The following is a 15,269-nucleotide window of genomic DNA, read 5'->3' on the forward strand; positions in this document are numbered from 1 at the left end:
CAAGTTAATTTGATTTTTGAACCTGAGTACCTATATTTTATGTCCGGTTTCATTTTGTACTAACACATATTTATTTCTGAAATAATTTTTTATTCTGGCTTCAAGGATCAAGACTATAGGACTGGCCCAAGTGAGGAGAAACCAAGCAAGCTTATTAGATTAAGTGGGGTGCCTGAAAATGCCACAAAGGAAGAGGTATATGTCTTTTTATTTTTCTTGTTCCTTTTGCTCTTTGAAATTTTTTTGGTCTGTTAAAGATACTTTTAAACTTTATTTTGGAAAATTGCAGATTCACAGGAAGGTGCAGAGAAATGCGCAGGGAAGCCTTGGGTGTTCTTCCCCCGGCTCCTGGCAGTGCCCACATCTTGTGCTACTGTAGTGCAGGCTCCTGGCAGTGCCCACATCTTGTGCTACTGTAGTGCAGTAGCTGGCCCAGGAAACTGGCTTTGCTACATCAGAGAGCACATTCACACCTCACCACTTACGCATGTTCTAATGAGGTGAGGTTTGTAAAAAATACCATGACAAATGATTGCTGTCCTCTGACCTGATAATCGCCCTTTAGGGCCTAATCCAAGAGGAGGGTTGGACAGCGTACATAAAGATGCAGTTTATTTACAATAGTGAAAATTGGAAGCTTCCTAACTCCTCAGTGTTAAGGGAATGACTGACTACATTATGGCTGAACATGTGGAAGAATTTGGTCAGAATATTACAGTAAGAACAGACAGTGCTTACTCTGTGCCAGGCATTATGGGATGCTAACAAGCATTACTTCATTTGAATATTACAATGTTTTATGAATAGGTACTCTTAATCCATTCACTTCAGGTATTAAGTACTGCTGTGGGCCAGGCACTGAGTAGGCACTGAATGATACAGCAGTGAATATTATGAAGTCACTGCCTCTGTGGATAATAAAACAATGAGCCAAAGGTAGGTAGTTTCAGGCAGTGAGAAATGCTCTGCAGCGAAGTAAAGTCAAGCGCTCGAGTGTCGCTGGGATAGGGACTGTTTTAGATCTGGTAGTCAGGTAAGGCCATCACTGAGGAAGTGACACTTGAGCCCAGGACTGAATGCACTGAGAGAACAGTCCAGAAGATGAGAAAAAGAACTCATCAGGCTGAGGGAGTGAAGTGCCGTGGGCTGGAATGCGTTCAGTGTATCATCTGATGTTTAACAGATGGGAGACGGGGCGCGGACAGGTCGCACTGCAGGCGAGCAGGAGGGGCTTGGGTCACCGGCCATCTGAGTGCAGGGCACAGCCCTCCCTCCGGCTCATGACAGTCAGGCTCTTCTGCCTTGTTTGTGTACTTGGGAATTTTTGAATAATAGTTATGTTCAACTCATTCGACGTGTTTGAATGCCAAAGCACGTTTATAAAGTAATCATAGCTTTAAGTTATGTAAATTTTTTCCTGTATGAAGTTACTTGCCTTTATAAAGTAATCATAGCTTTAAATTATGTAGAGTAAAAACCAGTAGAGAAAATATAATATTCAGTATCTGATTATGATTTCTATCATTACTGTAAATACCATATTCTTGCAGATTCTTAACGCCTTTCAGACTCCCGATGACACGCCTGTAAAGGACTTGCAGTTGCAGGAGTATAACACAGGTGGGTTCCTTGTTATGCATGTGGCCTTGTGTTGGGGGGGTCTTTGTCAGATCTCTGCATTGTGTGCTACTCAAAAAGTTTTAAAGAAACCACAGTTAAGATTTCCAGAAGCCTCCTGTCGGTGCCTTCAGATAACAGCCAGCTCTAGTCTTGGCTGTTGCTCTTTGTGGATGTTTTGTCCACATGGACAAGAATGCCTCTTCCAGTTCTTCTGAGTGCCTGTGAGACACAGAGTGAGTGTTGCAGCGTTTGTTCCTGACTGTATTTTACATAATGACACCATTAATCTTGCTGCTTATGTTCTTCATGGTGGTGGAATATTTAATAAACTCACTGTATGTAAAAGTTTACCTTTTATTGCTTCAGCATGAAATTTACAACTTTCCAGAGAAATTATACAAATTAGAGCTTTCTTGAATTTTCAGTCTTGCTTTGAGAACGGAGTCCTGCAACAGCTAGTTGGTTGAAATCCATAAATAGATCCAGAAGAACTTTCTCTTTGACCTCTGTTCTGTGGTCTGAACTGCAGCTTAAACTTTTCAAAATATCCTTCTAATATTTGAGAGTAGCAGTTCGGTTGGTTCCTTCAAATCTTACTACAGGAAATGTAGTCAAAAGGGAAGTGCCAAGTACTTAAGGTATTGACCAATATTTTTAGCACTACATAATATGAAATGGTTTAAAAATAAAAGTAATCTTTAAGTGATCTATTGTGCAGAATTTTAAATTGAAGAAAGAGCAATTAATCTTTTCACAGAATTTAGATTTTCAGTAATCCAAGTTAAAGAACTCCTCAACTAAGAGCATGTCATATTTTTGAGGATATAGATTACTTTTAAACACTTACCATAGAATAAAAATTTTGCATTAACAAGGTAGCTTCTTGAGATTGATTTTGCAGAGGGAAACTATTCACAAAAATAAATTTTTGTGCTTAAAATAATCTGGTGCTGAAACACAATAACTCCAGAAATATTTTTTCTGTAATTTGAGAACAAACTCAGAAGCATACTTCTCAAAAGCTAATCATTTCTTTGTTTTAAAAGCAACTCTGAATTTGTGGAAACACAACTTAAGAGTTCTGTTGTTCTTGCACATTTGACTTAATTTTTTTTGTTTGTTTTGGGGTTTTTTTGGGGGGGGTTTGGCACATGTCTCATACACATTTTCTTGATTTACTGTTATCTTTGGGATCTAAAGTAGAATGTATAGGCTGCAGTTGCTTTTTGACTATAATAGGGTAATAACCTCAGCTTCGATCTTGTTTTATGAACTGCTTTCATTAAGTATTGGTATATTTAGGAAAGAAAAGATGTCTTGATGTTTAAATAACAGCAATTTAAACTCTTCATTTCTTTAGTACCTACTGACTTTCTATTTATATTGTCAGATTTATTAGCTGAATAAAACTTAATATTAATGTAAAGGGTCCACAAAGGAAGTTCTTAAGTTTGCTGGCTGTGATAGCTATTAGAATCATAACTGGCCAACCAAAAACATTGGTACACATGTGAAATCATTCAGGACATTGGTTAAAAAAAATACATACCCTCAGGAAATGCAGTCTTTTCTTGATATTTTATTATATGAAGTGATAATGTATTAAGTATATATATTAATGTATATTTGTATTAAATATATATATTTCTTTTTTTTTTTTTTAATGAAAAGATTGGATTACCAGTCCCATGTTATCCATATTACATCTCTGTGTGGCAAGTAGAGTGAACTTTTAAAAATACCAGTCAGATCATGTTACTCCCATGCCTAAAATCCTCCAGTGGCCTTCCATGTTACTTGGAAGAAATTCCCAACTCCTTGTCCTGCGTGAGCTGGCCCTGGGCTGTTGGACCGCATCCTGTACTGCTCTCTGCCTTTCTTGTTGTGCTCGGGCCGTACCGCCCTCTTCTCCAGGCCTCGACTGGTGCAGACTGTGTTCTCTGTCAGGGCCTTGCGCTGCTCTTCCCTCGGATCCTCACTTGTCTTCGGGGGTTTAGCTCTGGGCTTCAGTTTCACTTCTCAGAGGCCTTGCCTCACCATCCCATCTAAAATCACTCCTCAGTCATTTAAGAATATATCCTAGTTTATCGTCATAGGACCCATCACTGATATTTTTATATTTTTCTTAGTGGTTTTGTGTGTCTTATTCCTCTGACTAGAGAGTTAGCTTCATAAAGTGGGAACATTGTTTGTCTCGGTCCATCCCTTTTCCTGCTGCTCTGCCTGGCACCGCCCGGCTCCCAGGACGCATGGGATGAATGTGTCTGTGGTGTATATGGAGCAACTGTGACCTCTTGGGAGGTGGGGAGCATTAAAGGGTGGCTTCAGTGTCACAGCGGTGCATTCTTACATGTCTGCTGGAGAATGTGCCTGGAAACAATCATGTGTTCTGAGAACTTCAATATTTGCTTTTTTTTTTTTCAAGATTTCATTTATTTATTTTTAGAGAGAGGGGAAGGGAGGGAGAAAGGGAAAGAAACATCAATGTACAAGAGAAACATTAACTGGTTGCCTCTCACGTGCCCCAGCCAGGGACGTGGCCCGAACCCAGGTATGTGCCCTGACCTGGAATCAAACTGGTGACTTTTCAGTTTACAGGCCAATGCTCAATCCACTAAGCCACACCAGCCAGGGCAACATTTATTTTTAAAAAGATGTGTGTGTGAATTTCAGTAGAAAAGCTGATTTTGTAAATGGCAGTCAATTTTTTAAGGCTGGTATGATAACCTTCAAAGACCACGCAGGACAAATATTGCTTATAAGTGGGGGATATCGAGGGGTAGAGTTCATGCTTTGGTTGATGTAATGGGGAGCCAGCCTGTTACAGAGAGATGAATGCCTGCTCACTGACTCTAGTCATTAACAATTGAATTTTTGTCTCATTTAGAGTGTGTAAGTACAAGGTCACAACTTTGGTCCAAAGTCTGTCGGGTCAGATGAGTTTATAAATTTTTCTGCATATGGAAAGGTAATGAAGTACATAGATCATATATGAATTGTATTCCTCAGTGGGATGTATATCAGATATAATATTTCTACAGCAAAATATATGACTGCTCTCACTAAGAGGACTAAAACAAGACTATAAAGAGACTTAGTATCATCGAGGTTGGGATTTGTCCAAATAACTTCACTGAAAATTTACCAAGAAACTCTATATTTAAGGGTTTTTTTCATTTTGGAGTTACGTATAAGGGATTGTGAACTTATATATGTTGTATATATTCAAGTTTTTCTTTTGCCATCTTCAAATATATTACAACCCCCTGTTGTAAATTACCTTGAGTTACATGATTATATATCCGGGAAAGTATCAGGAGTGCAATGTCTTGGTGACTGGACAAACACACTCTTGTAATACATAGAAGGGAATACTTCTCAGCAATAAAGATGAAGAAATTACTCATGCATGTAACAACACGGATGGCTCTCATAGGCATTGTGCTGCGTGAAAGGAACTACTCAGAAAGATACACACTGACATAAAAAGAAATGAAGAACCGATACGTACTATAACTTCAGTGAACCTTGAAAACTTGCTAAGTGAAAGAATCCATACACAAAAGACCACATATTGTATGATTCCATTTGTATGCTGTGCTCAGAATAGGTGAATCTATAGAGATAACAAGTAGATTGGTGGATTGGTAGTTTGGTAGTTGCCAGGGGCTGGAGAAGAGGGAAACAGGGCGTGACTGCTTCATCAGCCTGGGGTTTCCTTTTGGGATGAAAAAATGTTCTGGAACTAGATGGCGGTGACGGGTGCATAACGTGGTGAACGTACTTAATGCCACTGACTTTTACACTTTAAAACGGTGCATTTTATGTTACATGCATTTGATCACAATTTTTACTGTTTTTATTTTTATAAGAAAGTTTATTTAAAAAGTCACAGAGGTAGAAGTGAGCCATAGAAGAAATGGGCTCAGGAAAGAAGTTACAGAGACAAAAGAAGGGCCCTTGGAGCTCAGGAGAGAGAAGGGTCAAGGTAATGGTGCCTGGGGGGAGGGGCGGGGCGTTGGAAAGGTGTGGTTGTGCTCCCGAGAGGGACGAGAGGGACAGTGTGCAGATCATCGTTTTAGCACGCTGTATGATTTCATTTATATGACATTCTGGAAACTCTTAATTGTAGGAGTAGAAAACAGTAATTGTCAGGTTGTTAGGGGAGGGGTTGACAGTGAAGTGGAAGCAGGAGGGGGGGTTGGGGGCATGACAGAGCTGCTTTATGTGTTGACTGTGGAAGTGGTGTGTCGATGTTAAATTCACTGAAATTGGTAACTACTGTGGTTATATGCAAAAGAACATCCTTATTGTTAGGAAATACACTCCAAAATACATATCAGGGTCATTTTTAGCAGTAAATAACCCTGATGTATACAGCTTTCTTTCTTATGATTTAGAAAAAAATATTTGATGTATATGGAGAAGGGAGGAAGAGAATAATGATAAAGTACACATACAGAATGTATCAGGAGAGGAAATCTGGGTAAGGAGTATATGAGTGTGTTCTTTGTACTATTATTCTTGCAACTTTTTGGTAACTTTGAAATGATTTCCAATTAAAAATTAAAAACCTGGCGTAAAGCTGATGTATTTTATTTTTAAACAATCAGCAGAAATCTTGCAAGATAAAGACTACAATGAACAGCCTCTGTCAACAGGCAGACTGTGGAGCGCTGGGGAACCAGCGGGTCATGGACAGCAGTGTCACCACTACCTCAGCCCCTCCCCCTGTCAGAAACTCTGGGAGCAGGGCCCCGAGATCTCTGCTCTTAAGGCCCTCCGTGGGATTTTGGTGCGCCCTGGATTGTGGAAACCACTGCATTAGGTTGACTGTGTTCTTTACTGTAAAAGAGACTCACCTGCAAGCAGAGAGTGTCTATGAGATTTAGGAGCCCGACTGGTGTAGTTCTGCTCTACAGGGCCGGGCCGGAGCAGTAGTCTCGTGCTCAGTCGTGCTTTGTGTCTGTGTAGCACACGTCTTCCAGGGGCCTCGCGATGGCCGTGGACACCCTCGTTCACGCGGGGTCTCTGCGACATGCCTGCAGACACGCATGCTCTTGCACACTGTACAGTGTGTAAGCTTGCTGTGGTTTGTTTTCAAAGGAATTGTGTCACTTAAGCAAACATTATATAATTCCTGGATTGTTTCCTAATAAGTCTCAAATGTAGAATGTAACTCTCTATAGCAAGTGCAGTGCGACAGGATTACTTTCGGACTGTCTCATTAACTGGTGTTGGGGAGTCAGAGGACCTGAGGGGCGGTGGAGGGAAGGTGCAGTGCTGTGCTGCGATTCTGTGGGTGTTCGTGTAGCGGACGGGCGGTTTCTGCGGCCCTAGGAAGGAGCGTTCTTTGTAGGAGGTGGGCATTTGCAGTTACCAGGTCACTTGGTCTCCTACCCTAGCATTTTGGTTATACTGAAAGTGACGTTGTGTTAGAGACCCCCGCACCCTCTGCATTCAATAAGGGTAACAGGCTTATATATTTTTATTTTTCACAATCTAAATGGTTTGAGTTTATACCTCCATTTTGGTAAAACAGAAGTGCCTTCCTTAAGAAAAGGAAGAAGAAAGCCAGAGATGATCCATCAGTGCAGGGGCAGAAATCCACCGTGCACCGGATCGACACCCGTGACGTCGGCCGCGGGAAGTTTACAGCGTCCCCAATGGAGCAGCAAAAGACACAGGAGCTGAACGTCATTTAGGAAAAATACATTAGAGCTGAACAATGCAAACACATTTTTGTAGTATTTTTGGCATTTACAAACTAGACAAGGAACAATTTTAGTTCTTAGGAAAAAACACTGACCATCGGCTAAACGGGAAATAACACATTTACTTGTCACGTGAAAAACTGCAGAAGATGTTGTTTTCAACCGGGACTCTCATCAGGGGTGGTATCATACTCGGGGGGATGGTTACAGATGAGCTTTAAGAAAAGGTTGCAGAGCTTTAAAAATAAGAATGTCCGGGAAGTGAAGAGGCATTTTTTGGGGGGGGTCGGATGAATCTGGTAGAGTCAGTGGATGGACCCTGTGGCTGATGGGGAACACACCTAGCTAGAGAAGAATCCCATGATGCTGTGCTGGAGGGATCAGGTGAGCCTGGGGGAAGTACTGGAACTAGGGTTAATTTTAGTTGTTTTTAGAATTATTTGGGATTTGCTTTATTTTATTTTTAAAAAGATTTTATTTATTGATTTACTTTTAGAGATGGGGGAGGGAGGGAGAAAGGGGGGGATAGAAACAGCAATGTGTGGTTGCCTCTTGCACACCCCGAACTGGGGATCTGGCTCACAACCCAGGCATGTGCCCTGAGTGGGAATCGAACCAGTGACCTTTGGATTTGCAGACTGGCACTCAATCCACTGAGCCACATCAACCAGGGCCATTTCATTTTTTTTAAAGATTTTATTTATTTATTTTTAGAAGGGAAGAGAGGGAGGAGAGGGAGAGAAACATCAATGTGTAGTTGCCTCTCTCACACCCCCTACTGGGGACCTGGCCTGCAACCCAGGTATATACCCTGACTGAGAATCGAACAAGCGACTCTTTGGTTCGCAGGCTACCACTCAGTCCACTGAGCCACACCAGCCAGGGCTGAACTATACACTTTAAAAAGGTGCATTTTATGGTATGTGAATTATATGTTAGTTTTAAAAAATACACCTTTTTGAAAATTGATTGACAAGTCATATAAAAGTTGATTTTCTTAAAAGTATTTTCATGAGTTTAGCGAACATTTACAGAGTTTCGGCACAGATACTAATGGTCTCTAACTGGTACTTATACCTTTCTGGTAGAGTTCAGTAATTGTCCCTAGTCTCAGTTATGCTATTTATAAAATATAGTTACATTTTCATCTTTTTAAATAAAATAACCCTCTGTAATCTTGAAAGACTTAATAATTCATTCTTTGGTGTTACCTGCCAAATGCAGGGTGGGGCAAAAGTAGGTTTACATTTATGAGTACACAAAACATAGAGCTTATTCTCGTATTATTATTTATTGTTGTATTATTTTCCATATGAACAACTATAAAGCTACTTTTGCCCCACCCTGTATGTGGCTCATTCATCCAACCAATACAAACAAGTGTTGAAATGGAGATGCTATGCTGGTGAACACAAACAATATAATCTTTGACTGTAAAGGTCTTCGGTTTTTGTGGAAGATGGGTATGGGTTCTGTATTTTTCTTCTGAATAGGCCACAGTACCTGGTAACTCAGTTTTTGTAAAGGAATCTGGGAGTTATGGGTTCTTTTTGGCTGACGGTTTGAAGAATTTACTACTCTGGATAACTTGATGAAAAGTGTCTGGTGATTTCTAATCTTAAAGTTACTAGAGAATGACAAGAAGAGGACTTTTAGAGGCAACAGGATTAAAAAAGTGCAAAAGAATGCTTGGAGGAATCATTGGTCGGAGAATGATTGTTAGTGACGGTCCCCTGAGTTTTAGAGGCGAAGCAGAAGGAAAGCAGGACTCTGTGGGCATTGGAAGGATTACACGGGAAGCAGAGAAGAGCGCATAGAGATGGACCTGCCTTTTTTGTGTGCTCTCTGGAAGGCTCTTGCACCCCTGTTCCAATGCATGTATTTATTTATTTTTTAACTTTAGCCCTGGCAGGTATGGTCCAGTGGATTGAGTACTGGCCTGAGAACCAAAAGGTCATGGGTTTGATTCCCAGTCAGAGCACAGGCCTGGGTTGCAGGCCAGGTCCCCAGTGCCTGAGCGAGGGGCAACCACACGTGGATATTTCTTTCCCTCTCTTCTTCCCTCTCCCTCTCTCTAAAAATAAATAAATAAAATCTTTTTAAAAATTTATTTTAAAATTACATTTATTGGGGTAACATTGGTTAATAACATAAATTTCAGGTGTACACTTCATAATGTGACTTCTGTGTACTCTGTTGTGGACACCCCACCCGAAGTTTGGAAAATAATTATTTCAACCTCTAAAACGTATTTGGGTTATAGAATTGATAAATTCTTAGAAAGGTCTTGGTTGTTTCATTCTCATATAAGGGACAGTTCTCTATCATTTGTTCCTACGAAAAGAGGGCTGCTTTGCTGTTCAGGGAGTTTTTGAATGGTCCGGAGCACTTTGAGATGTTTAGAGTGGTCTGAAACCACCTCAAAATGCACCTTGGGAACCAGGACCGGGAAACGGTATAATATTTCATTTGTGGGACTTAGTCCTGTTGAAAGAATGTCAGTTTTGCTGTGTATTCTCTCTTCTCTTGGTTTTGTTGGGCCTCCTGCTATTTTTTGAACCACTATTTTAAAAACTAGGTTGGCCTGGAAAGAGAAAATAAAGCTATTCGTTGGCTTGATCTCTATCTTTTATAGTTCATTCCGTTGCTTTAGGGTCAGGAGGAGCAGGACAAACAAAACTGCTTCTTTGTTCTGTGTCTGATTTGAATGCCCACAGGTGCTTTTTGCATTGATCAGAGGTGAAGTTGGTTGTCATAATTGTCAAATGCCTGTTAGAAAATCTCTTGTTACAGGAGCTGGTGGGGGGAGGTGCTGTGGATTAGTACTTGACAGCTCTGCTGAGGTAAAGTGACTAGACAATGTCACTTAGAACAGTGAATCAAATGTTCCTGAGTGTTGGCGACAGAGTAGAAAAGTCATTGCTTAGTATAACTTTACTAGGTTTTTCCTGGTGACCTGTCAGCTGGATTTGTGCCACAGACTAAGTGATTTCCTGCCTTTGCTTGCCTCCAAATCAAAGAAGAAAACATTAGTCATGCTGTCCTGTATCGCACACCGTGCTATAACCGTGCCTGGCGGCAGCGCAGCTCACGTGTGAGTGGATGGTTAAATAATACTTGGCTAAATATTGAGAAGTGTTGCCTCAACCCTAAAGTATGTAAAGTTAGCACGTATGTGCAGACTCTGGAAATAAAACATTGGATGAGTTGAGCCTCCCGAGAAGTTGTACACAAAATGGGACTGTCAGCCTTAATTTTAGTTTCTAAAACCGCAGTAGTGTTATGTTGAGGGAGAAGAGTTTTCTATTTTGCTGTTTATATCATTGTAAGTGATTTAAAATTCTATATTTGTTAGAAAATTTAAAATTTTCATTTTAGCTTTTGGGCTAATATCAAAGCCTCGAAAGTGCTCACCTCTTATATCAGATAATGGATGTGTTTGGCAGACGTACAAGCCTTTCTCATGAAATGGAACTTTTGGGGGGAAACCTTAATCGAAAATAGTCTGCGTTTTAGAATGGCTGCTTGGAGGACAAGTGCTGTCTGTAAGGTATGATTATGGTAGTGTTTGTCGTTGAACTTGGCAGAAAGCCGGGCGGGGGCCAAACTGATGGTAAATTGAGAGGGGGAGGCTTGAACATGTTCCAGAATGACATCCATGGAAAGCAGTGTTTGCCACCCAATTCTGGCACCAAGTGGTTGTCCTATAATTCAGTTCAGTTCTGACACTAACTTCCCAGAGTTAGCATCAGACTCCATAGGCTTAAGGGCTCAATCCCGTAAGACTGCCTTTACTTCAGGTGCCAGTCACACGTATCAGACCCCCAGGTCACCCACACTTCTGTTGGAGGGTTTCACTTCCCTCCTTCAGCTGTGATAATTTGCTGGAAGGACTCACAAGACTCAGGGAAACACTCAAACAGTTTATTGTACAGGACCCGGTGAAGAGGTACAGAGGTGCATGGGTCTGGAAAGGACCTGGAATGTGGATTTCTTCACCAACCTGGAGGCTTTCCAAATCTCGTCATTCAGAGGCTTTTATTGAGGTTCCATTTGTGCAGGCCTTATGGATTAAGTCATTAGCCATTGATCATTGGCTCAATCTGCAGACCCTTTCCCTTCCCTGGAAGTTGGGGTGAGGTTGAAAGTTCCAGGCTTCTAATCAGTCTTTCTGTCTGCCACAATCACCTCATTAGAACAAAAGACACTCATATCACCCTTATCACTCAGGAAATTCCAAGACTTTTAGAAACTCTGTGCCAAGAAACTGGAGCAAAGACCAAATATCTTTTGATGATACCACAGATAGGGATCCCAAAATTGGATCTGGTTGGTTCCTTGTGCCTTCAGTTGGGCTTCCGTTCCCCACTACAGAACACAAGTGACCTAGGCTCGTGGTCTGGTCAAGGTGCGAGTCTCACAAAATGCCTCTTGTCTGGCCCTTCTCTGGATGCTAGTTCACTTCTGGAGTAGGTGAGGCACTGGGCCAGTGCGGTCTGCTCACATCCTGACCAGGTTTGAGCTTTGAAGCCACTGTCTTTGTGGAACCTTTCCCGAGCCCCCTAGGACAGTGGTATATTGTTGCTTTTTTTGCACTAGGGCCAAGGCAGTGGGAAAAATGTTTATGGGCCATATTTTTCTTCCCACTCAAAATGAAAATAGCTCTGTAGCTTGTGGGAGAAGCAGAATATTCTTAGCATACATTAGGAATTAGCAAGGAAATTCATCAGTGTGAAAATTTTAGCTGCAACACGGAGGCAGCTGTCTCATAGTACTACATAACAGGAGCACAGGGGCACTGAAATGCATTATCTCATTTCAGCCCCCCACAAAGGAGTTAGTATCAGTGCTGCTTGGAATATGGGATAACCCAGGCCTGGAGAGAGGTGGCTTGACTGAGAGCATGTGGTGAGTGTGTTGTAGCTTCTGCCTATGTACGGAACTCTAGAAATTATGTTTCCCGTGTGTTGCTCCAGTAGACACACTCATCGCAATTGATGAGACATCACTGACTGAGTGCCACTGTGCTCCAGGTGTTGTGCTCGTGTTGGGGGTACAGAAGTGCAAAGAAGCCCTCACCCCCTGATCTGGGACCTTTCTTGTTCTGTGACCATCTCTGTGCGTGGGCACTTTGCTGCAGCATTTCATGCTGCTCCTCTCTCGGGTGGTCCTTTGCCAGGCCTGCACCATTTTTCCTACCAGCCTGAAGTGTTCTGAGCTGGGGAAAAGAGCAGACCTGTGAAGGTTCCTCTCCTACTCATGGCTGCTCATGGCTGCTCTTGTTTGTTTTGAAGTGAACAAAAATTGGGCAAGATCATTGGCTCTGTAAGAACGAAGCATTCCTAGACAAGCGAGTCCCAGGAAGGGGACGTGCGGCATGGTGACTGTAGTTGGCGACCCTGTACTGTGTGCTGAGTCTTGTTAAGAGAGCAGGTCTTCAAAGTTCTCATTGTGAGAAAAAGCGTTACAACTATGTGTGGTGACGGATGCTAATTGAATATATCATTTTGCTATATATACATATATCAAATCAGTCTGTTGTACACCCAAAACTAATACGACGTTGTATGTCAATTACAGCTCAATTTAAAAAAGAATAACTCCTTTTTTCAACTTATACAGCATCTTGAGGTGGTCAATGACTATCTACTTGTCATAACGTTTTAAAATATTTTATTTATTTATTTTTAGGGAGAGGGGAAAGGAAGGGGAGAGAGAGGGAGAGAAACATTGATGTGTGAGAGATTGGTTGCCTCTTGTATGCCCCAGCTGGGGACCTGGCCCGCAACCCAGGTGTGTGCTCTGACTGGGAATTGAACCCACGACCTTTTGATTGGCAGACCAGCAATCAATCCACTGAGCCAGGGCACCTACTTGTCATAACTCTTATGAGACTGAGCTCTCTGAGGACAAGGGCACTCCTGTCCACTGTGCTCAGAAGGCATTGTTACTGTCGATGAGGTTGAAATGAATTGAATAAGCGTGAGAATTTCCTAATACCAGAGCTTACCCTGGGCCCAGAGAACCATCATGGAGGAAGCAGCCCTAGGATTAATTGTGGACTTTGAAAACTGCTTGAAAATATAAACCAAAAGATATATATATATATTTAAGTATATATAGCCAGTTGTTGGTGCAGATGGTGAACTAAATAAAATAGAACCATAATGGCAGCTTTCAAAGATTCACCAAGTAATCCTCAGTGCATATCTTTGTTTCATCTGTCTTATTATAAACCAGCAACTCCTATGCGTAGTTGAAGGGAGGAGAATTGAAAGCGCATATAAGATGTCAGAGTGATGGATTTCATGTGGGCCAATTCCATTCTTCCCAAATGGTAGTTTGACATAGGGTTTGAAGCCTAGTATTGCTACTTACCACTGGTGATTTTGAGCAAATCACTGTTCTTTTTTTTGCCTGCTTCTTTCTGGGTAAAATGTGGTTAGTAATACTTGCCTCATAGGATAGTCTTGTGAGGATTCAGTTAATATATATAAAGCATTTTGATTATAGCCTTGCAGCAGCAAGGGCTATGTAAATATTACTTAGTGTTATCATCCATTTTGTTAATTACTGAAAGTCATTATGGTACAACCGTAAGTCTTAGACACACAAAATGCCTGGGATCAAGATTGTATACTTTTTAAACTTGAATTATTTTTTAAGTTTTAGGCATTATAATTAAACTTTAAATTTCTGTTATTCTTTGATGGCTAAAGTTATGGGCATAAGAAATTGAGTGGAGCTTTGGGCTTGTGAACTTAATATTCAGTCTGAAGTACATTGTCAACATACAATATTGCAGGGTTGATGTATAACGATGCTATTGGATTCTCTCAGTGTCTCCTGCAGACTGTATCTTTTCCTTCCCAGTGACTTTAGTATCTGTTTGTCCTTTAGCAGAATATGAATGTTGTCATGGATCCCACCTCTCTCTCTCTGTCTACAGATTCTGTGTGCTCCTCTGGGCCACAATAGTCCCTTCTGGAAGTGTGGAAGGGAAACTCAAGGCTTTGCCAGTTTGGTGTTAGTTCCTGTTTTCCTTTTTCCTTTGTGGGTTGTTTTCCACACTCCTGGATGCTCCCTCGTGTTTACATAGCGGGCATCAACACAGTTGAGAGTATCCCTGCTCATGCCGTGGCTGCCCCTTTCTGATTGTGGACGTGCATCTGAGTGTCTGCAGTGGCTGTTCGGTGACAAAAGGCACCTGGGTTTTCCTGCTTTTCCACAGTGTTTCCCAAAGACACGCAGAGCCCTTTGCACGGTGCAGAATGTTTTATGGATGAGACGTGCACTGCATTTGCTCAAGAGAGTCCGCTTGAAAGGAATTAAATAACAAAACAGTTTCTGTTGTTAATAGGATATGTACAAATACACACACAGTTTATCGAAACTAGTTTCATTTCTTCAAAGAGTTACTAATAAGAAGAGGCTGATTTTGTGGTAAGTTTAAATGGAGGTTACAGGGGTTATGGTCAGAACTGTGAAATCAGGTAGAAAATCGGAGATTTCCAGCAGCTTTCTTTTATTCTTCCTGGTCATTCCTAAAAAATTCAAAGCAACAATCAACTCATACCACTGTAACTTTTCAGAAAGTACTTGGAGTATTTAACAAATCTTAAGTTATAGCTTAATAAAACATTTCAGGCCATTCACTCCACTGACAAAGAATCCAACCCATTTTACTAATCGTGGTCTACTTTTTGAGTTATGTTTTCCATTGCCCTAGTTTTTTAATAATTTAATTTAATATGATTTGATTTGATTTTTGGCCTTTGATACCTTAAATCAATGCTAGTGGTTTCCTGTTGTTACACCTTGTGGTCAGAATTGTCCCAGGTTTTGTGTTTTCTTTTCCTGAGTTTTGTTTCTCACCCGAACAAATCACACCTTTTCCTCGCTGTTCCAGTTGTACACTGTCACCCCTAACGGTGA

The 15,269-nt window shown here is 41.2% G+C and overlaps 1 protein-coding gene across 3 annotated transcripts in view; it reads left to right on the top strand.

Annotated features, from left to right (window-relative positions):
* The window catches only part of RBM6 (RNA binding motif protein 6), an 85,601-nt gene that overhangs the window by 22,155 nt on the left and 48,177 nt on the right, over positions 1–15,269 (top strand). For 2 of the 3 annotated variants that reach the window (XM_024566202.3, XM_071222157.1), the window contains exons 4-5: positions 106–195; positions 1,551–1,620. The exons of the other annotated variant lie outside the window; for it this stretch is intronic. In XM_024566202.3, the coding sequence (XP_024421970.2) occupies positions 106–195; positions 1,551–1,620 (160 nt within the window). The remainder of the gene's footprint in view (positions 1–105; positions 196–1,550; positions 1,621–15,269) is intronic. 3 annotated transcript variants of the gene reach the window in all.

This window comes from Desmodus rotundus, chromosome 8, assembly GCF_022682495.2.
Source record: "Desmodus rotundus isolate HL8 chromosome 8, HLdesRot8A.1, whole genome shotgun sequence".
NCBI lineage: Eukaryota > Metazoa > Chordata > Mammalia > Chiroptera > Phyllostomidae > Desmodus > Desmodus rotundus.